The sequence below is a fragment of the Dromiciops gliroides genome, chromosome 5 (genome assembly GCF_019393635.1).
Source record: "Dromiciops gliroides isolate mDroGli1 chromosome 5, mDroGli1.pri, whole genome shotgun sequence".
NCBI lineage: Eukaryota > Metazoa > Chordata > Mammalia > Microbiotheria > Microbiotheriidae > Dromiciops > Dromiciops gliroides.
In genome coordinates, this window is record NC_057865.1 from 65,808,783 (window position 1) to 65,831,676 (window position 22,894).

Genomic DNA, 22,894 nt, shown 5'->3' on the forward strand with positions numbered 1-22,894 from the left:
TCAAACTCCTTAGACACAACACTGGTGAATCAATTTATTTGGGGGAGGGGAGCCTCATCTTACTGTTGATGACTGCCTCTATTAGGTCAGTTTGATATTCTGTTCACTCTGTGTTAACATGTGTGTGTGTGCATGCAGGTGTGTGTTTATTTTTTTGGTTTTTTTGGGGGGTGGGGGGTTTTTGATGAGGCAATTGGGGTTAAGTGACTTGCCCAGGGTCACACAGCTAGTAAACGGCAAATGTCTGAGGCTGGATTTGAACTCAGGTCCTCCTGAATCCAGGGCCAATGCTTTATCCACTGTGCCACTTAGCTGCCCATGTGTGTGTGTTTATAATGGAAGGAAACTGGTTTCAGCTAATTAGGCAGGTAGATATTACAAGCTCAATTGAACTACTTCATTCTATAGCTCTTAAACATCCTTATTAGGCCAACACTGTAGTAAAAGGAAGGGGAAAAGAAAAAAGAAAAATATTTGATGTTTTCCCTTATAATAGCAAACAAAAAATACAAAGCTTAAAAGTTCACAAAGTGCTTTGTATTTTTTATCTCATTTGATTCTTATAAGAGACCTGATGTGGGTACTATTATCATCCTCATTTTATAGATGAAGAAACCAAGACAGACCAAGTTTAAGTGATATGCCGAGGGTCACACAACTTGTAAGCACACAAGGCAGGATTTGAACTTGGATCTTTTGTATTCCATTACCATGCTCTACCACCATACCACTTCTAAAATAATTACTACTTTAAGGTTGTAAAATTATATATATATATATATATACACATATATATACATATACATATATATACACATACATATATATACACATACATATATGTAGTATCTCATTTGATCTTCACAACAACTTTTTTTTTTTGTGGGGCAATGGGGGTTAAGTGACTTGCCCAGGATCACACAGCTAGTAAGTGTCAAGTGTCTGAGGCCAGATTTGAACTCAGGTCCTCCTGAATCCAGGGCTGGTGCTCTAACCACTGCGCCATCTAGCTTTCCCCAACAACTTTTTGAGGTAGGTGTTTTTGTAGTAGTTGATGTTGTCACTTGTATCAGCATAGAAAAATATATTTTTTTAAATGGGTGGTTATATTTTTTATATTTTAATTATAGCTTTTGTTTTTCTTATCATAATAATTCATCAACAAAATTTAAATATAATTTGAGGGTTGGCTAAAAGTGGGTTTTTTAAAAAACAAGCGACAACAGTCGAATTCACATAGGAAGCATTCAAAGTTTTCTGGACCTGTAATGATAGGGAAGTAACAGGCTAACAGCCCAGCATGGAAGGAGATGGCCAAGGAAGTACAAAACTGAATAAATAGGATACTATGCAATAAATAACATCTGTTGAGATCAGTGATTGGAAGGAAATACAAATTTTCCTGCAATAAAAAAGTTCCTTCCGACTTAGGGAAAGTCAGTATCATAATATTCACTAATTCAAGTTAGCTGTTGGTATTTAATATGAAACTTTGGTTAGACATGAGCTTGATGTTAGCATCCTCTTAATTCTGATTTGATGTTGGGACAAAATGAGACACTTGTAAGTCATCGAATAGTTAACAAAAGGTTTACATGGTCCTAACATGGCAAGTGGAATGGGAAAAGGGAAGGGAACAAGCATTTTATTAAGCACCTACTAAGCATTTTACAAATACAGGCTTGTTTGATCCTCAAAACAACCCTAGGGGCAGCTAGATGGCGCAGTGGATAGAGCACCGGCCCTGAAGTCAGGAGTACCTGAGTTCAAATCCGGCCTCAGACACTTAACACTTACTAGCTGTGTGACCCTGGGCAAGTCACTTAACCCCAAATGCCTCACTAAAAAAACAAAACAAAACAAAACAACCCTGACAGGTAGGTGATATTATTATCTCATTTTACATTTGAGGAACCTGAATCAGACAGAGATTTGGTGACTTTTCCAGGGTCACACAGCTAGTAGGTGTTGGAGGCCAGATTTGAATTCAGGTTTTCCTGACTCCAGGCCCAGGGCTTTATCGACCATGCCACTAGAATGTGATGGTACTTAGCTCCTATATGTCCCTCTCTGTCTGGTCAACAGGATATAGTGTAATGATTCTTGTTATATTCAGACATTTCCAAAAGTCAAAAGAGCTCTGCCCTAGTGTGAGTGGGGACTTTTATGCCCCTCAGTGACCAGGAAATCATGGGAACTCAAACAGAGGCCATCAGGAAGAAGAAAAATGGAGAAGTGAAGAAGCAAGGTATGGACTTTGAAGTGCGAATGAGAGAAGCTCTTCCCACCACTGGCAGACCTATGGGGAGAAGCTAGCAACCCAACATATCCTTCAATTCCCACCAAGAAAGAGAGGGCAATTTAATGGTTAGTGCCTTTGTGTGTACATACAATCCAGTCTTTTCATCACCATGCAATAAGTAGACAGGAAAGAGTCACAGACTACATGTGCATGCCCTGAATTATCACATGTTATCATACACTTCAAGAAACAAAACTCACCAACATTCATGTCAGCTGGCACCAGGTAGAGCAGAACATACATACTCCAAAGCCTGGGTCCCCATCAACCAGTGTCTGGTTTCACAAGTATTAGAGGACTGAGAGGATGGAATTATGAGCTATGAGTAAAAGTTGCAATTTTGGAATAATTCTCCTAATAATTGGAACTACCCAAAAGTGAAATTGACTGCTTAAAGAGGCAGTGGTTACCTTTCATTGGAGTTCTTCAAACAGAGGCTAAATGATTACTGGGCAAGTATAGAGGGGATTCCTTTGGGGTGTGAGTAGTACTAGACAGTTTCTGAGGTTTCATCCAATTCTAAAGTTCTATGACTTAGAGAAAGTAGTCATATATTCTTAGATGCCTTTTTTTACTATCCCAGAAGGATTTTACACACACACACACACACACACACACACACACGCACACACACACACACGCACACACGCACACACACGCACACACACGCACACACACACCATTCTTTTCCCATTTTTCCTCTTTAAGCCATCTTGAAAATCAATACTTCAGAATCTTCAAAATTATATCAGCACAGTTTTTGTCTATATCGGTGTTCAAATGACTTGAGGCAAGCAAGCATTTTGACTCTTTTCATTTTTTTGTGACTACAATGGATATATTTATGTAATACACACATTTAATGGATCTCTTTTGTTGTATTTTTAATGCTGTTGTTGTAAGGAATGGATACTACTCCAAAGACGAGTACAAAACTTGTAGTTCTTAAAGAACACACTTTAATCTACAGGCATGCCTCATTTTATTGTGCTTCATTTTATCATGCTTTGTAAATATTGCATTTATTTTTATAAATTGAACGTTTGGTTGAGCATGTCTATTAGTGCCATTTTTCCCAATAGCCCATGCTCACGTCATGTCTGTGTCACACTTTGTTAATTCCCACGATATTTCAAACTTTTAAATTATTATCATATCTATTATGGTGATCTGTGATCAGTGATCTTTGATGTTACTATTGTATAATTGTTTTGGGATGCCACAAACCACACCCATAGAAGACAGCAAACTTAATTGATAAATGTTGTGTGTATTTTGTCTGCTCTACCTACTGACCATTCCCTATCTCTCTCCCTCTCTTCAGGCCTTCCTATTTATTCCCTAAGACACAATACTGAAATCAGGCCAATTAAGAAGCCTACAATGATGTTATTATGGGTATATATATGTGTGTGTGTATATATATATATATACATCTATATGTATATAGATATATAGATATAACCTATATCAGATTACCTGATGTCTAGGGGAGGGGGGAGGGAGGGAGAAAAATCTGAAATTGTAAAGCTTGTATAAACAAAAGTTGAGAACTATCTTTACATGTAACGGAAAAAATAAAATACCTTATATGTAAAAAAAAAAAAAAAAGAAGCCTACAATGGCCTCTAAACGTTAAAGTGAAAGGAAGAGTCACTCAATGCAGCAAACTTCATGTTGTCTTATTTTAAGAAATTGCCACAGGGCAGCTAGGTGGTGCAGTGGATAAAGCACCGACCCTGGATTCAGGAGGACCTGAGTTCAAATTCCACCTCAAACACTTGACACTTATTAGCCATGTGACCCTGGGCAAGTCACTTAACTCTCATTGCCTCCCCCGGAAAAAAAGAAATTGCCACAGCCAGTCTAGCCTTCAGCAACCACCACCCTGATCAGTCATCAGCCATCAACATTGAGGCCAGACCTTCTACCAGCCAAAAGATTATGACTCACTGAAAGCTCAGATAATGATTAGCAGTTTTAGCAATAAAGTATTTTTAAAGTAAGATATTAACATCTTTTTAGACACAATACTATTGAATACTTAATAGACTATAGTATAGTATAAACATAACTTTTATATATATGGAGAAACAAAAAAATTCCTGTGACTCGCTTTATTGCAGTATTTGCTTTATTGCAGTGGTCTGGAACCAAACCCACAATATCTCTGAGGTATGCCTACATAAAGAAACAATAATGTAAAGACAAGCAACTTTGGAAGATCTGGGAATTCTGATCCACACAATGGCCAATGATAACTCCAGAGGACTCATGATGAAGCATGCTTCCCACAAGCTCATAGAGATGTGATGGGACTCAGAGTTCAGATTGAGACACAGTTTTCTGGGCATGGCCAATGCAGGAATTTGTTTGGCTTGTTATACATGTTTGTAACAGGATTTTGTTTTTCTTGCTTTCTCAGTGCAGGGAAAGGGGGTGAAGATGGTTCTTCATTGAATTTTTTAAGAGCACCTCCCAGTGATTGTTTAAAGACACTGAAGTAGCTGTTGGTATGGAAGGCAAGTACTTCATGGATAATACAAGTCTACAAAGAAGCAGGATTGTTTACACCAAAAAGCAAAGGAAATTAAGATGAAAAAAGAAAAACAACAACTAGCAAGTTATTGTTGCGTAGTGACCTAGGTAATCTGCAAAAAACAAGCAAAGACTTTGAAAAGGATCTGGAAACTGAAGTGACTCCTCTGTAATACAACACAGATTCCTTGGACTTAGGAAAACATCATGAAGGCCAGTTTGTTTGCTTTTTAAAGCCATTTCTAACTATCGCTGGGAGGGAAAAATGCTTGTCACAGGTGAACCAATACAAATACTGGAGTACCAGTGATTGGAAAAGGGTAAATTTAACTGAAGAGACTCACTTTTCCATTCAATACTACACCAAAATTATTATCAGAAAAAGTCCAGATGAGCCTAACTAAATCTAGGGGAACTGACAATCTAAGCATCTTCAAAAGATCATCAAATATTCACCTCAAAAAATGTTTGGGGGCAACTAGATGGCGCAGTGGATAGAGCACCGGCCCTGAATTCAGGAGTACCTGGGTTCAAATCTGACCTCAGACACTTAACACTTACTAGCTGTGTGACCCTGGGCAAGTCACTTAACCCCAATTGCCCCACCAAAAAAAAAATGTTTGGGGCAGCTAGGTGGCACAGTGGATAAAGCACCAGCCCTGAATTCAGGAGGACCTGAGTTCATATCCGGCCTCAGACACTTGACACTTACTAGCTGTGTGACCCTGGACAAGTCACTTAACTCTTATTGTCCCACAAAAAAACCCAAAAAATGTTTAGGGGACTTTTTTTCTACTTCTAGTCAACCTGGAAGTCTTGTTGCCCATTGAGAAATTGATGTATTGATATACTGAGAAGTAGAATTATTCCAGAATTAAAGAAATCCCAAAATGGAGATGGAATTCTGCTACACAAACTTACACTATACCACACGTTATAGAAAATTTAAGAATTCATCTTTGAGATGGAGATAATCATGGTTCAGACACTCGGGAATTTATCTGATGTAAATAAATGCCACTCAAATCCTATAAACTACAATTAAGTCTAGACTTAGACAGACTGTTGATCAAGAATGCCTTTAATATTCAGTGTGATAAAAATGTGGTTCCATGATGAAGAATGAATGAATTGCTGACAAAGTCTTGTGAACTCATTGCCAAATCATGTAAAACAACTGACTGCAACAATAGGAAGATCTTTTAAAAAATTATTTAAAATGTAAAGAGTTGCAAGATTTATTGTATGCTGATAGATGTAATTATTTTACTTTGTCTCAAGTAATTCTCACACCATTGTGGATGTTCTTGTTAAAGTACAACCTCTTTCTTCTTCCTCACATGGCCTGCCAGGTGCTGAGTGTTATAGTAGAGATCCAGCTCTTACTTTCATTGATGAGGAGGATGGGTTGTTATGGAAACACCAGCAGATCAGTTCCATTTTGTGTCTCTTTTCATCTTCCTTTCTGTTTCATCTAAATATCCTGTTGAAACTGATCTGTCTCGGCTGAGTCTCCTGCCCAGTTTTAGGTACAAATTCCCCTCTACTACTTTTCACTGCTTTTCAGGTGATACTATTTCATTTCCTGCCAAGCTCCTCCATGTTGCTGTTGTTCAATTGCTTTCAGTGGTGTATGACTGTGACCCCATCTAGGGTTTTCTTAGCAAAGATGCTGGAGTGGTTTGTCATTTCCTTCTCCAGATAATTTTACAGATGAGGAAACTGAGGCAAACAGAGTGAAGTGGCTTACCCAGGGTCACACAGCTAGTGTCAGGATGAAGTAGTTGTAATTACATACATTGTCCCACCTAGTCAAAGCTCCAACTGCATGCAGACACAGATGACTCAGAAATTACTTCCATGTCCGTAGCCAGTCATTTTCCTGTCTAAGGGAGTGGGCTATTTCATTGTTTATGATGTTCTTTGATGGTCTAGTTACTGTTTTCTCTAGTTACTAGTTATACTAGTTACTCTAGTTACTGCTTTCTAACTCTCTTCTTTAAAAAAAGTATTCATGACTTGAGGTGTCTGAGTTTACTAGCCTTTGGCCTCTTCCTTCCTTCCTTCCTTCCTTCCTTCCTTCCTTCCTTCCTTCCTTCCTTCCTTTCTTTCGTTTTTCTTTCTTTTGGCATGGCAATGAGGGTTAAGTGAGTTGCCCAGGGTCACACAGCTAGTAAGTGCCAAGTGTTTAAGGCTGGATTTGAAATCAGGTCCTCCTGAATACAAGGCCAGTGCTTTATCTACTGCACTACCTAGCTGCCCCCTTTTGGTCTCTTTCAATCCTTAATCCAAACCAAATTTTCTAAAATATTTTTCAATCTCCTTTCCCAAGCTCATCCTCATATTGAATTTACAAAGTCTCAAGGGACATGCTTGATTCTTGAGGAGAATCTTGTCAAGTTCTTCACTGAGTTTTTTCTACTTATTCATCTTTTGTAAAACAGATTGCATAAAAAAATCCTATTATCTTCATGACAGTCCCTTCATTTATGCTTGTTGAGAGCAAGTGAGATGACTAAATATCTTATTTTTTAAATAAAAAATTCCATGTTTTGCCTTGTCAAGAATTTCTAAACCAGCTTTTCAATTAGCTGCAATTTCCTTATGCCTTCTAGTTTCCCTTAGAGTGAGAATGTTGCTAATTCTCTGGTAGTGCGTCACCTCATTGGTCATTGAACAAGGATGTCACATTTACAAATTTAAATGTGAAATTAATATTCATAAGAAGTCTAAAAATGTTATTCTTAGTACCTTCTCTCTCTCCCCACCTCAATGCTGCACCCCACCCCCCAGACCTTTCTTCTGCCTCTCTGCTATTAATGCAGAAGTAAATGGCCTACGGTAATGAGGGCCGTTTTGTTTTCTTTCCTTCATTTTGTGAGTTGCCAAGGCTAAAGAATTCTTCACCTAGGGGCCATTCTACTGATGAGTCACCCCACACTTAGCTAGACTAGTCCTTGGAGAGTAGGCACAGACTAGAACCTCAAACAAAGTAGTCAGTTAATAAATATTTGTTAAATTTCGGAATTACTGGTCTAAAGCCAATGAAAATGTTACATTTACTTTTTCTAAGAGACTAATATTAGCAAGGAAATATTTAGAATGGTGTTTAGAGTTCTGTTAAATTTATTATGAAAAAGATGTCCTTTAAGCGTAGGTTGCACCACCAAGGGGAAAAGCTTGCTATAATGACAAGGAAACTAGAATCTGAAAGGGACCCACCTTGGGCCACAGAACAGCCCAAGAAAAAATAGTGACACCTACCCAGCAGACTGAAAAGCCTTCTATAGTAAATTATGAGATAGAAATAAGACAAAAAAGTAATTCTTTTTAGAATAACTTATATTTACAACATACACTCACTCACCTTTGCATTTTCAATGCAGGGGCAGAGAGCCCAAGCAGCACTGGCCTTAACATCTGGATGAGGATTTTTCAGCAAGGACCATAACAAACGGACTCCATCTAAGCGATCAATTATCCTGTTGTGTAAGCAATATTAAAGATACATACATTAATGATAGGGAATATACATAACTGAAATGAAATGTCATTAATTTATACAACTTTGATGCAAAATGAAGTAAACAAAACCAGGAAGACAAATTCACACAACAGGATCAATAACAACATTGCAAAAAATGAGTCATTTAGAAAGAATTAAGAGCTCCAATCAATGCAATGTCTATCCACCATTCCAGAGGACTGATAATGAAGAATGTTACCCAACTCCTGAGAGAGTACTTATAGACCAAATATGAAAAATGGAATATACATCTTTGGTCATATGGGAATTTGCTTTGCTTGATTCTGCATATTTCTTTTCTCTTTTTTTTGCATGGCAATGAGGGTTAAGTCACACAGCTAGTAAGTGTCAAGTGTCTGAGGTCAGATTTGAACTCAGGTCCTCCTGAATCCACAGCCAGTGCTTTATCCACTGTGCTACCTAGCTGCCCTGATTCTTCATATTTCTTACAAGGGTTTTGCTTTTCTTTTTTTTTTTCCAATAAGAAAGAGGAAGCAAGAGGATTGGAGGGAAAGAAAAGAAATTATTGCATTTTGTTAATTATGCACATTTCAAATCCTATTTGGATGCTTGAATTTTGAAATATAAAGAACAGGGGGAAAAGGCATTTTTAATAAATCCATGCCAGTGTCACTTCAGTGATTTCAACACTACTACACTTAGGACATAGAAAGCAAACTGCATGATAACCACGTGACTTTGTAATAAACTACGTGCAAACTGAAACCCCAATTCAAACATACTGGTTTCTTTCATATAGTAACAACTAAATACTTTCCAAAACAAATATTTAGGCCAAAAAAACTATGTACTTAACTATTTTATTTGGTCTGTGTTTAATGTATTTACCTTACTGTATGACATATTTTAAACTCCTACGGTTTTAATCTAGCATTAGGAATTAAAATCGTCACACCACAGTGCATCCTTTGTTGGGCATGAATAACACGTACCTTGTTTCCCATGTGTTCCCTTACCAACAAGACTAACATTGAATACTGTGTTATAATTACTTAAACATACTGTAATCAAAGTATCTTCATGACTAGCCGAAAAATGAATTATCATCAGAGTCATCTCCACGCCATCTGTCTTATGTTTACATATCAATCAGGCTAGGGGATCCTAACTTCACATTAGGGTCCACTGAGTACTTTAAATTGAGAGGAAGGCCAAACAAAACTTAATATCCTTTACAAACATGGCTTTGTTAAGAATGATACATGAAATTCAAAGCAGATGAAATGAAGATAATGGAAATCAAACTTTCTTTGAATTTTAACCTCAAGTTGAAGTTTAATTATATGAAGTATTTAACCATAAACACAATATGTATTATTAACATGCAATGTAATTCAGATTCAGTCTCAAAAATTAATGCAAAAACATCTACTTTCCCTTGATTGTGAGAGATGAGCTTGCCAGCAAAACTTAGTAGTCTCAAAGCTCCAAGTAGAAAATCACTTTTGTACATCCTCATAAAACAATTTATATCTGTCCTATCACATGATGGGTGTTGCATAAAAAACCTAAAGGCATTTTTTTTTCTCAAAAAGCATGAAAAATATCTCTGTCTCAAAAGAGTAGATTTACTGACTTCAGAGAGCTGAAAATGAAATAGACCTCTTTATAATCAGCAGGAGGTGATGGACTATGGGTATGGAGGGAGGTTTACCTTGTCAAGTCCAGTGTATTGGTTTTTGTTGCTTTATTATAGTTCTTTGTTACACAGAATACTAGTGGGGCTGGGGACTCCATTGAAAGAGATGATATATTTGTAAAAGCATCAAAAAAAAATTGTAAAGAGTAGATTCAGCTTGAGATTTTAAAAAGCCTTCTCTCCAAACCAAGGATTATCTGTCAGATGCCACTTTACATTTTTACATGTAATGTGGGTTAGGGGAGACCTTCAACTGCCAATTTACATTATAAAAAAGTAAAGATACAAAACTAGATACTTCCTAATAAAACTTATAAATGTTTTTAAATAAAAATGGTCCACCGGCCAAAAACCCTATTGAAATGACACTCCTGTTCTTTGTACAACTAGATCCCAATTAATGCCAATAATGAATCCCATGAAGTGGTAATATTATTCAAATTTACACTCTTTATTCCCACTGGACTGAACCAATTATCATATTTTTCATATAACTTCAAATAGTGTGAATTTGAATAATATGACCACTTCCAGTATGCTCCCTAATATCTAGCTAGAATTCTATGCACTATCTCTTAGAATTACAACGAATAGGAGTTTGGCCCACCTTGTCAAAAATTCTATGCTACAATTTGCATGTAGTTGGCTAAAAGAGAGTATGAAGTTTTCCACTGAGATTGTGATCTTTTGTGGAGGCAAACCTCAGGAAAGTTAGGAAAAATCACAGATTTTCATTTCTACAGTGAAATAGAATGAGGAAGAATTACCAGCTATAAACAGTAATCTATTTGAAATCATGTGCTGTTAGATAAAAACTTCAGGAAATCACTTTACCCTTAGTTTAAAAAAATATCCAAAGGTTTCCCCATCAGTCTAGTTTCAAAGTTTAAAAAGAAAAAAAAAGGTTATTTAGGCATGAACCATTCTTGATGAAGTCATACTTACTTTGAGTGATCACTGCTTCCCTTTCTAAGCGTTCACAAACCATCTTCTTAATAATGTGTTTTAGAATTTTTCCAGAAATAGAAGACAAGGTCACTGGCTTACAGTTTATAGCAGTGGGCCTTTTCCCTCTCTAAAAAATTCTTAGGACAACATTTGCCCTTCTCCAGTGCTCCGGTGCCAAGAGTGGCTCAGAAACTACATCTGCCAATTTTTTTCAATACCCTAAGATGTATTTTGTCTAGGCCTGGTGAAATGAACTCATCAAGAGAAGATAAATACTGTCTGTTTCTTCACTTATCTAACTACCTATTAGCTATTTTTATTCTCTCCTTCCCAATCCAAATGTTTTTCTCCTTTGAAATGAAAAGAGAAGTAGAACTGAAAAGTTCAGCCTTTTCAGTTTCATTCATTATCATCACCCTATCCCACCAGAGCATCAGTCCTATCCCTTTCTTTGATCCTTTGCTTGCCCCCAACATAGCTAAAACAACCACCACCACCTTTTTTGTTATTTTAAGTATTGATCCCCAGCCTCAGTTCATTCTGGGCTTTACTAGCCTTGACACAGGGTTTGGGTTTTTTTTTTATAAGAATATACTCTTTTACATTTTATTTCCAGTTGCTTCCCCATGCTTTCATCCTTCAGTACAGTTTTTTAAACACACCTGAATAGGTTAACTTCTCTTTACATCCACATTAATCCCAGCACCCCTTATTTGTATGCTTTTGCATTGGAATAATCAATTTCCCATGTTCCTCCTTTAATTACTTTCTGTCCACTGGATGTGGACAAAACCTCAACAGCTATGGCACTTCTCCACTGATTTTCACCCAGATATTCTCTTTAATGCTTCCTTTGGGTTCCTCATTTTCCTGATGTGAATATTAGTTAATATACAAGGTGGACCAAAAGTCATGGTTTTAATAACTTTTGAAAATTAATTTTTTCTTTATTTTTCACCATTTATAAGATTTGATTTTTCAAATGTAATATAAATTCATTTCCTATATGTACTACACATGATTCTATGGTATTGTGAATCAAAAACAAAAAATAAAAGGGGTTATTAAATATTGAAACTCCTCCATGACTTTTGGCCCACCCCGTATAAGGTTATTTCACTCTTATCCCTTTTTCTATTACTTTTGTAGAAGGTATACTCTTCCAATTCTATCTTCCAGTCACAAGTCCCATCCCAGCAAGTTTCAGTAATACCCACAAAAATCAAACTTTCCCCCTTCTACTAGGATCTTTATTTCACCCTGTTGAGGTAGATATGAAGATTTAGGGTCAAATCTCATATTAGACTTTGTATAGCTCTGCCTCACTTAAATCCAGTTCATATTCAAGTCAAGACATCACCCTTATGATGTCATTAGTCCTCTTTGAGAACAAAGGATGAACACCAACAAGACACCAGCTCTGTGGCCTTGGACAAAGCACATTAACTTCTGTATGCCAAGGCATCTGTCTATATGCCTTCTATATGTCAAGAAAAAGGTTGGACTTCATGGGCTATAAAATTCTGTCCTGTTTTAAATCTATGATCCTGTCATCTATATGTTGTGAATGGCTAAACAGGCATCTGAGGCCATGAGTTCTATTACTGGTTCTCTTCTTGAATGTCATTTCCTGTGACCTTCTTTTCTTCATTCCACTTCCTGTTTTCTATGGTACCAGGCCAAGGTCACAGATGGCTTGACCAAGGTTATACAGATTGTAGAACTGGGGACCTGACATAACCCTGTAGTCAGAAGTCCTGTGTTTGAATCCTGATTCTGCTACTTACTACTTAATGTGGCTTTGGGGCTAGTCACTAATTCCTTTTGGACCTCAACTTCCCCAAACATAATATAAAGGGACTGGACTAGACAATTTCCTATAGTCATTTCCAGATCTGACTCCTATGATCCTATATAGGTAGGCTTAAAGATTCTCAGTACAATCACTTTTCCACTATGCCACGTTTTGGAATCAAATATAAAATCATGTATTTGATTTTAAAAGCTGTTTACAATCGAGTCCCTTGCTACCTTTCCAACGCCCTCCTCCACATACTCTATAGTCCAATGACACTGGTCTTTATTGGTGGCACATAGCACAGCATCTCCTGATTTCATACCTTTTCACTGACTGTCCCCCATGTCCTCAGTTCTACTGCCTGGATTTCTTCAAGACTCAGTTCCATTTTTACCTTCTGAAGTAGGACTTTCCTGGTTTTCTACCCCTCGGACCCACACTACTGCTAGTGCCTTCCTACTGAGATTACCTATCATTTACACTGAATATATCTGGTATGTACTTAGTCATTTGTATGTTGTCTCACCCATTGGACCATGAGTTCAGTCATGTCCGACTCCCCATTTGGAGTTTCTTTGGCAGAGATGCTGGAGTGGTTTGTCATTTCCTCCTCCAGCTTATTTTGATAGGAAATTGAGGCAAACAGGGTGAAGTGACTTGCCCAAGGTCACATAGATAGTAAGTGTCTGAGGATGGACTTGAAATCATGAAGATGAATCTTCCTGATTCAAGTCCATGATCTATCCACTGTACCCCTAGCTGCCCTAAACCTAGTATGACCAAAATTAGAGGCCATGTGGCATAGAAAGTGGAAAGAGCATTGGCCCTAGACTCAGAGGAGTTGGGTTCAGATGCCACCTCTATGATTTGTAATGTGAGTATATACATTCTGGATATAATAATGATCAATTGACTAAGTTTATTAAATAAACTATTTCAATAATACAAATCACTTAACTTTGCTGGGCACAGTTTCCTCACCTGCATAATGTGGTGGTTGTTCTAAGTGGTCATTGAGGCTCCTTCTGTCTTAGAACCCAAGATCTTTAGGACATACGCTGCCCATTATCAGAAGTTGTTTATTTGTTTTGATTAGTGTCTTATTCTGAATTTATTTATAGAAGCATGCTAGTTAATCTTGTGGTCATAGTCACTTAGTAATGCATTTTACAATAATTTGTTGATGTAAGAAAAGCAAAAGTAAACTATTTATTTAGAGATCTCCAACTTCACCATAGCAATCATCACTCGGCCCAGTGGCTAGGCTAAGCATTCTGAGTTACATAAACACAGTTTCAGTTTCTAGTGGCAACTAAAATTTTATCTATTGCAAACTGATTTTGATTGATAATTTCCATTGCTATAAATGACTAAAACGAACAACAAAAAAAAAGAGGCAGCTGTTTGTTATATTCTGCGATCCTTTTTGTTACACTAACATTCATCAGGATCCGTTAAGAAGTCTGACTGAGTCTGTTGCCAAGCTTAACCACATATACAAATGTAAACAAACAGTGTTGTATGAGCTCCGCATCGTGTGCACTGCTAAGATTGTGAGGTTGAGTTTTGGCCCGGTTGACACGACTATTCTGAAACCACAGTTTTACATGTTTTAAGAAATGTTCACAATATTTGCTGAAAACTGCATCGATAAATAGTATTATATGACAATGGCTCAGACTAAATGTGGTTAGCTAAAGAGAGTACAAAGCTCTTCTTAAACCTCAACATTAGGAAATGGAAGTAAAATCCATATGTTCTGACATCAAGAAGTAAAGTTGAAAAAAAAAATGGGGATGGGGAAGAAATTAATGCCAGACTTATACGATCATCACTAAGCAAAAAAGTATGATTAGAAAATCACTTCCTTCAAAAGAAGCCTCAGAAGTTTTATACGGCGTCTCTAAGCACTATTCTGAAAAAAAGACCAAGCTGGAGAGTACGTTTTGGTTAGCCACCCTGGGGAATCGTGAAATTCAAATCTGTCACAAAAGTCTAGGGCCTTGGCAGAGTTTGAAAACAAAACAAATCAAAAAAGAGCTGGTCCTTTCAGAGAACACTTGGACTTCCAGCAAGAAAGAACTTTTGTTTTACAGATGAAGCTACTGAGGCTCGAGGGACAGCGAGGTGGTACAGTGGATAGAGTTCTGGGTTTGGAGTCAATTAGACCTGAGTTCAAATCAGGTCTCAGACACTTACCAGTTATGTGACTCTGGGCAAGTCACTTCACCCTGTTTGCCTCAGTTTCCTCATCTGTAAAATGAGCTGGAGAAGGAAATGGCAAACCACGTCAGGATCTGCCAAGAAAACCCCAAATGGGGTCACAAAGAGTCAGACATGACTGAAATGACTGAACAACACAGACAGAAACTGAGGCCCAGAAAGGAAAAGTGATTTGCTCAAGGCTAAACAGGTATTAAGCAGCAAAGCCCAGATCTTCTGACTCCAAATCTAATATACTTTCATGGTATCAAAGATTTGAACCTGAAAGGTCCCTGGCAGATGAAGTCCAAGCTCCTCATTTAATAAAGGAGAAAACTGAGGAAGCCCAAAGAAAGTAGGTGACTGAACAAGGATTGCAAAGCTAACAAATGTCTGAGGCAGGACTACAGACCTTTTTTGTTTGTTTGTTTTGCGGGGCAATGAGGGTTAAGTGACTTGCCCAGGGTCACACAGCTAGTAAGTGTCAAGTGTCTGAGGCTGAATTTGAACTCAGGTCCTCCTGAATTCGGGGCTGGTGCTTTCTCCACTGCACCACCTAGCTGCTCCCAACACAGACCTTTCTGATAAGTCCAGCACTCTAATGTAAAATCATAACCAACAGAATTAGAGCTGAGGGAATTTAGGGCCATTCAATTCAACTCCCTCATTTTATAGATGATAAAACTGAGACCCAAAGATAGTAGGTGACTTTCCCAAGGTCACAATTGTAGTCACTGGTAGGGCTGGGATTCTAAAATCCAGTAATTTCAAATTTTGTGTCCGTTTTGTTTTATCACACTGCCTCCCTAGGCCTCCCTATCCACTGGTTCAGTGGTGTCAAAGTCAAATAGAAATGGATCCCTGAGGCCACATATTGACTTGAAAACATTAATATTATCCATGTAGTATTTGTATTTATTTTGTTAAATATCTCTGAATTACATTTTACTTTTTTTTTTTGGTAAGGCAATTGGGGTTAAGTGACTTGCCCAGGGTCACACAGCTAGTAAGTGTTAAGTGTCTGATGCTGGATTTGAAGTCAGGTACTCCTGAATCCAGGGCCGGTGCTTTATCCACTGCACCATCTAGCTGCCCCCCCCCAATTACATTTTAATCTGGTTCAGGTCATACTCCTGAGAACACACTCAGGAGGGTTCATAGGCCTATTGAGGTCTGCCCCAGCATGTTTTAAATCTGCAGACTAGCTCATGACTTCCACTGTTATCATGTCAGTTAGGAAGATCTGATTAGAAGGTTATTAGAAAAAATCTAAGAAAAATAGTTTCTCAAAGTAGAAGAGGAAAATCAGTTGTCATTATAATGAACATCAGTGATATTTTTTTATGTTTATACCTAAGAAAAATCTTGCTAGTCTTAGAGTCCAAAATACCTGAGTTCATGCTCCAATCTTGACACATCCTGACCCTGGGATCCTGGCCAAAATACAGTCTCTCAATGTCCCAGGCAACTCTCTGACTAAACATTACAGAGAAGATGCATTGATAGATGAAGTTCCTCAGTGGGAATTGTGTCGACCAATGAAATCAGTAAGGCAGAAAACATATGAACTACCATACTGGCAAATAGAATAGTAGCAATTCTTATTTTCAACATTTTTTTTAACTCTAAAATATAGAATTGGTTCAGAGAAATGGACAGATGCAATTTCCTAAAATAATAGCGATGATAGCTGGCTTCTTTATGTAGACCCTTTCACTATTCACAAAGTACTTAGTGCACATTATCTAATCTAGTTCTCCCAAAAAGTCCATGAGGTAAGGATGACAAGTCTTCTTATGCCCATTTTGCAGATGAGAAAACAGGTTCAGAAAGAATCAATGACTTGTCTAAGATCACACAGAAATTGAGTGGCAGAGTCAGTATTCAAACCTTGGTCTCTTGAGTTCCTTGCTCTTTCCACTTCCCTACAGGTAAGAAAACCAACTGGAAGATGATATAATATATGGAGCCAAGCACACTAATATAAACGAAGGCATATATCATTATCAGTGCAATCACAGATAGATATCTATATATCTAAATATATAGAGATCTTTATGTACATGTGTGTGTATATATATATATATATATATATATATAGAGAGAGAGAGAGAGAGAGAGAGAGAGAGATCTAGATATGTTGTTCAGTTGTATCCAACTCTTTGTGACCCCACAATTTGGGGTTTTCTTGGCAGAAATGTTGGAGTGGTTTGCCATTTTCTTCTCCAGCTCTTTTTACAAATAAGGAAACTGAGGCAAACAGGGTTAAGTGACTTGCCACACAGCAAGTAAGTGTCTGAGGCCAGGTTTGAACTCCTCCTGACTCTAAGCCCAGAGCTTTATCCACTACACCACCTAGCTGCCCCTATATATTATATAGAAATGTATATACACGCATATACATAGCTATATCTAGATATGTATGTGTCAATATAGATCTATTTATAGCTGTGTCTAGATCTATATGGATTTCTGTATGTGTATATATGTGCACATATGCTTTGATCCCACTGAGCTGGGAGTAGAGCTTGGTTTAACAAGGTCTCTGAACCAATCATCCCAGGCATCAATGGCAGTAGCTGAACTGCAGACAGTGAAATGAAGATAAGGAAGCTTGAAGGGTCTTCCACAAAAGGTCTAAAGGGTCCTATCAAATTGAAAAAGCTGCAAGTGTGTGGACCCAATGAGGACCAACCAAGCTACTTGGAGGTACTCATCACTAGGCTGGGCAAAAGGGGATGGCTTTTTAAACCACCACAATTAACCAAGACTGTCTATATCATAGAGGTGTCATAATCATTATTAGCAAAGGTAGGGAAGTACCACCCAAATCATACATCACAACAACCAAAGTATTTTTTTTAATATAGCGAAGATTTCAGTTTTATCATGACAGTACTAAACATTCATCTAACAGCAGTTGTTATTTATATTTTAGATAGTTTAAAATTTTCCATCAAATCTGCTTTCTGAAATTAAAGCAGAAAAGAATCATCCCTGACCGAATGAGAAATAAACATGTTTTAGCATATCACTGAGGCTTATCTTTTATGGCCAATTAGGTAACAATGAAAGTGAAGGAAGAAAATAATATGGTAATATATATTTATAACTTTCATTTGTAAGATGTTCAATGTATTCATCTAAGACATTCAATAGTTCATATTAATACATACCACTTTACAATTTACAGAACACTGTATATACATTGCCTTATTTAATCTTAACAACAATCCCATCCTAATATTATCTCCATTATACAGATAAGGGAGAGGAAGCATATGGAGGTTAAGTGACTTGCTCAGAGTCACACAGCTAGTAAAGATTGGAAGTGAGATTTAAACTCAGGCCTTCCTTACTCCAAATCCAACAGTCCTCAAAAGACAAACCTGAGACTTTAAGTTATTTCACCTTCTGATTCACTATAGAGTAAAAAGAAAAGACATTAATTATGCATTTAATTCAATTTAACACATATTGGAGTGCCTACTGTGTTTAAGGTGTTACGAAGAAACAAAATTAGAACTTGGGTGGCTTAGTATGCTACTCTATCATGTTTCAATGCTTTGATACTGTCATTAAATAAAATATTCATGTTTTTAGTACAACATTTTCTAAAGTATATATAAATCAGTCAGCCAATAAACATTTATTAAGTTCCTACCACGTTCCAGGTACTGTGCTAAGTGCTAGGACTATAAAAAGATACAAAAGACAGTCTTTGACCTCAGAGTCCTCACAATTTAATGGGGGGGGGAGGGGAGGCAGATGGAGAAGCGAACAAATAGGTACAAAGCAGTGATGTGAAAGATAAATAGGAAATAATTAGGAGAAAGAAGGTGATAGAAGTAAGAGGGGTTGTACATAATGGGATGTTAATTGGAACTTAAAAGAAGATGGTAGGCAGTGATGAAGAGGGAGAGCATTTCAAGCATGAGGGACAACCAGAGAAAATGCCTGGAGCTGAGAGAGAGATGGAGGGTCATGCTCATGGAACAGTAAGGAGGTCATCATCCCAGAATCAAAGAGTCTATTGTTGGGGATAAGGTGGTAAGAGGACTCTAAAAGTAGGAAAGACCCAAGTTATGAAGGACTTTGAATACCAAGCAGAGGGTTTGGTATTTGACCCTGAAGGCAATAGGGAACCACTGGAGTTTTTTGTATTGGGTCATCGGTGTGAGTATGCATGTATGTGTGACGTGATCCAACTTGAGCTCTAGGAAAGTCACTTTGGTAGCTGAATGGAGGATGGATTGGACTCAGCGGCAGCTATTGCAATAGTCCAAGCGTGAGGTAATGAGGGCATGCACCAAGTTGATGACAGTGTCGGAGAAGGGGGGTGTACTCTGGAGACATCACAAAAATGGAATCAACAGGCTTTGACAACAGATTGGATATGAGGGGTGAAGGATAGTGAAAGTCAAGGACTGACTCAAACCTAGGTTGAGAGTCTGAGGGCCTGAGAGGATAATGTTGGAAAGGGCACTGAGTCTAGATAAAAAAAAAAAAAAACCTGGGTTTGAATCTCATTTCTGCCATGTGCTGCTGCTAAGTGTAGAGGAGAAAATTATTTAGGTACGTATTGGCTATCTGACAACCAGGATTCTGTGAATCTAGGACCAGTAGGGACCAGAAGGTAATGAATTTGAATAGCCAGTTAGGCTTGGTTTTAAAAATAATAAGTATCCATTGTCAATTAATAATCAGAAGAGTGACTTGATACAATTTTATTTTAGGAAGAGTATCTTGCCAACAGTGTGCAAGAAGAATTGAAGGGGAAAAGGACCAAAGTGAGGGAGGACAGCTAGGAGAACGATGCAAAAATTTAAGTATGAAGTGAAAAGGACTCGGACTAGGGTGCTAATATTTGGCATTGAGAAGAAGGGAGGGAAATCCAGACAGTATTGCAAAGGAAGAACTGACAGGACTTGGCAAACAACTGTAGAAGATGGGTGAAAGAGAGGCAGAAGTCAGAGAGGATCGGCATGCTTTGAGCCTGGAAATGTGACAAATCATGGCATTGAAATGAACAGGAATGGGGAGGCTGAGAAGGGGACCAGTTGGATGATAATAAGTTTGGTTTTAGGTGATACAATTTTGGAGTGATCATGGCACATGGCTGTATCAAACATATGAAAAAGAGAATAGCCAAAGGAGAAAATATGAAAAGAAGAAAAACTCTTCATACTAGTTAAAAAAAAATAAGAGGCATGTTCTACTTTATGATCAGGCCATGTAGACTGGTTCTACAGTAATATGACCTAATCAAAAGAAAGGTCTTGACAGCCATAGAAGCCAACTTCTTTATCATGTCAACTAAACACAGCTTTTTTGCTTTTTTTTCTTAAAACAACAAATCCAAGGGGGAAAATCTATGCTGTATCAGCATAATTATAATTAAACCACAAAAGCCGGGAAATTTTGAGTTATAGGATCCATGGTATCTTTTAACTCTGATTTTGTACATAATTAAGATAAAGGGATCACACGATCACCCAACAATGGATCATCTGACAGTTCAAGAAATATTTTGTAAATCTGAGTTAATTGCAGGGGGGGGGGCGCAGCTAAGTGGTGCAGTGGATAAAGCACTGGCCCTGGATTCAGGAAGACCTGAGTTCAAATTCAGCTTCAGACACTTGACACTTACTAGCTGTGTGACCTTGGGCAAGTCACTTAATCCTCACTGCCCCATAAATAAATAAATAGATAGATAGATAAATAGATAGATAAAAAATAAATAAATTAATAAATAAACAAACAAACAAACAAATAAATAAATAAATGGAATTGCATGGAGGGAAGATATCTTATACTTATTGTAGAAAATGGACATATTGTAGAAAATGGACATATCAAAAAAAGAAAAGAAAAGAAAATGAACATATCATACAAGTTAAATTCCCTATGAATCAGTGTAGCATAGTGGATAGAAAGTCTTTCTCAGAGTAAAGAAGACTTGGACTCAAAGCCCTGATTCTTAATACATACAGGCTGTGTGACCCTGGGCAAGTCACTTACCTTTCAATGCCTCAAGCAAATCTGTTTTGGTAGAGAGGGTTCCCTTACTGAGAGTTCCCTGCACCAATGAAATCAGAAGTCTACACCAAAAACATTTTTTTCCTATACAAATTTCCTAAAAGACTAGACATTCACAGATTAGGTTGCTAGGAAATTGTTTTTCCTTCAGTATCATAAACTAGGGTACAATATAACTCCATCTTAGATGTAGTTATTATCTCATGAAATACCGATATTTCAACTGGAGTTATTTAAAAATAATTAACTTAAGACAGTCCTTTTCTAAACTGCTACATATTTAGCACACAGTATAACTTTGTAAATTCATACTTTACGAACTCCTAATTTCTAGGCTGACCTAACTTTGTTCTACAGAGCATTTCTGTGTGTGTAATATATATATATATATATATAATTTCTGGCACCTGGTACCAATTCAATCAAAGCAGGGCATAAAATGGAGAACAGATCTCTGAGTACAGGGCCCCTTAGGAAGATAAACCCTAGTGAAGGAGACACACGTAGGATCACCAGGATTGTTCCTATTAGAGGAAGGAATACCAAGAGCATCCTCTGAGGGACACAGATCCAGAGGAGCCTTCTCACTCACAGATAGGCTGCAAAGTAAGTGGGAGCCAGACTGGGAGAGGGGACAAGGCTTTAAATGCCAGACTGAGGATTTTGTGTTTTATCCCATAAGCAAAAGAATCTGTTACTGACTTTGGAGAGAAGGGAATGATACGGTTGGATGTGTGTTTTAGGAGCATCAATTTGGCAATAGGGTAGAATACAATTTGGAAATGAGAGACTGGGAGCAAGAAGACAATTGGGAAGCTATAACAACAGTCCATATGAGAGGTGATGATGCTGTGGATAAAGAAGAGGCTACATGAGTGGATAAAGGGGAAAAGATGTGATAAGTATTGTGGTGGTAGAATAGATAAAACTTGGAAACTGACTGGATAAGGAGAGCAAGGAAGAGGGAAGAGTCAAGGATGATTCCAAGGTTGCCAAACTGGGTGACTGGAAGGATGGTGCTGCCATGACAGAAATAGGGACAGTCAGAAGAGAGATAGGCAAAAGGAAGAAGATGATGAGTTCCATTTTGGATGTGTTGAGTTTGAGATGCTAATGGGACATCCAGATGGATATTTATAACAGACAGTTGCCAATGAAAGACTAGAGAACAGGAGAGAGATTCGGGCTAAATATATAGGTTTGGGAGTGGTTAGAAAAGATCACAATCAACTCCATAGATGCTAATGAGTACATGTAAAGAGAGAATCTGGTGAAAGAAGAGGAAAGAGTCCTAGATAGAGCCTTGGAAGATGCTTGCTGAATATGCAGAGGAAACTGAGAAGGAACAGTAAGAAAGGGAGAGGAATCAAGAGAGATCAATGTTACAGAAAGAAGTCAAGGGAGGAGGAGAAAATGTCTTAGAGAACGTGGTGGACAGGGGCAAGAGGTCAAAATGAGAATAGAGAAAAAAACATGGGATTTAGCAGGTAAGAGATTGTATTTAATCTCACAGCATGAGTGGTGATGTTGAAATCCAGATTAAAAGGAATTGAAAAGTGAGCGGGAAGTGAGGAAATTTCTTAGGAATTTTGGAAAATAAACATGTATTTGGAAGAAGGCTAAAGGTTTTCCTAAAATCAATAATCAGTCATTGATCACTGGTGAAGTCTGGAGAAAAAGTGTTTAGATTGGAGCTTGTATTTCTTTAAAATGTATTGTAAAAGGAATAGCAAGTTATACATAATAGATTTGCCATTTCACGGGAAATCTTTTAAAAATTACACTATCTTATGGAAAAGCTTGTTTTACTCCATAAACAAAAATAAATAAATAAATACATTTTAATGAATGAAATTTAATGTGTTATGTATGTGAATATAT

The 22,894-nt window shown here is 37.5% G+C and overlaps 1 protein-coding gene across 1 annotated transcript in view; it reads right to left on the bottom strand.

Annotated features, from left to right (window-relative positions):
* Positions 1 to 22,894, bottom strand: part of ODAD2 (outer dynein arm docking complex subunit 2) — a 204,246-nt gene that overhangs the window by 93,211 nt on the left and 88,141 nt on the right. Inside the window, exon 16 of the mRNA XM_043965032.1 lies at positions 8,208 to 8,322. Within this exon, the coding sequence (XP_043820967.1) occupies positions 8,208 to 8,322 (115 nt within the window). The remainder of the gene's footprint in view (positions 1 to 8,207; positions 8,323 to 22,894) is intronic.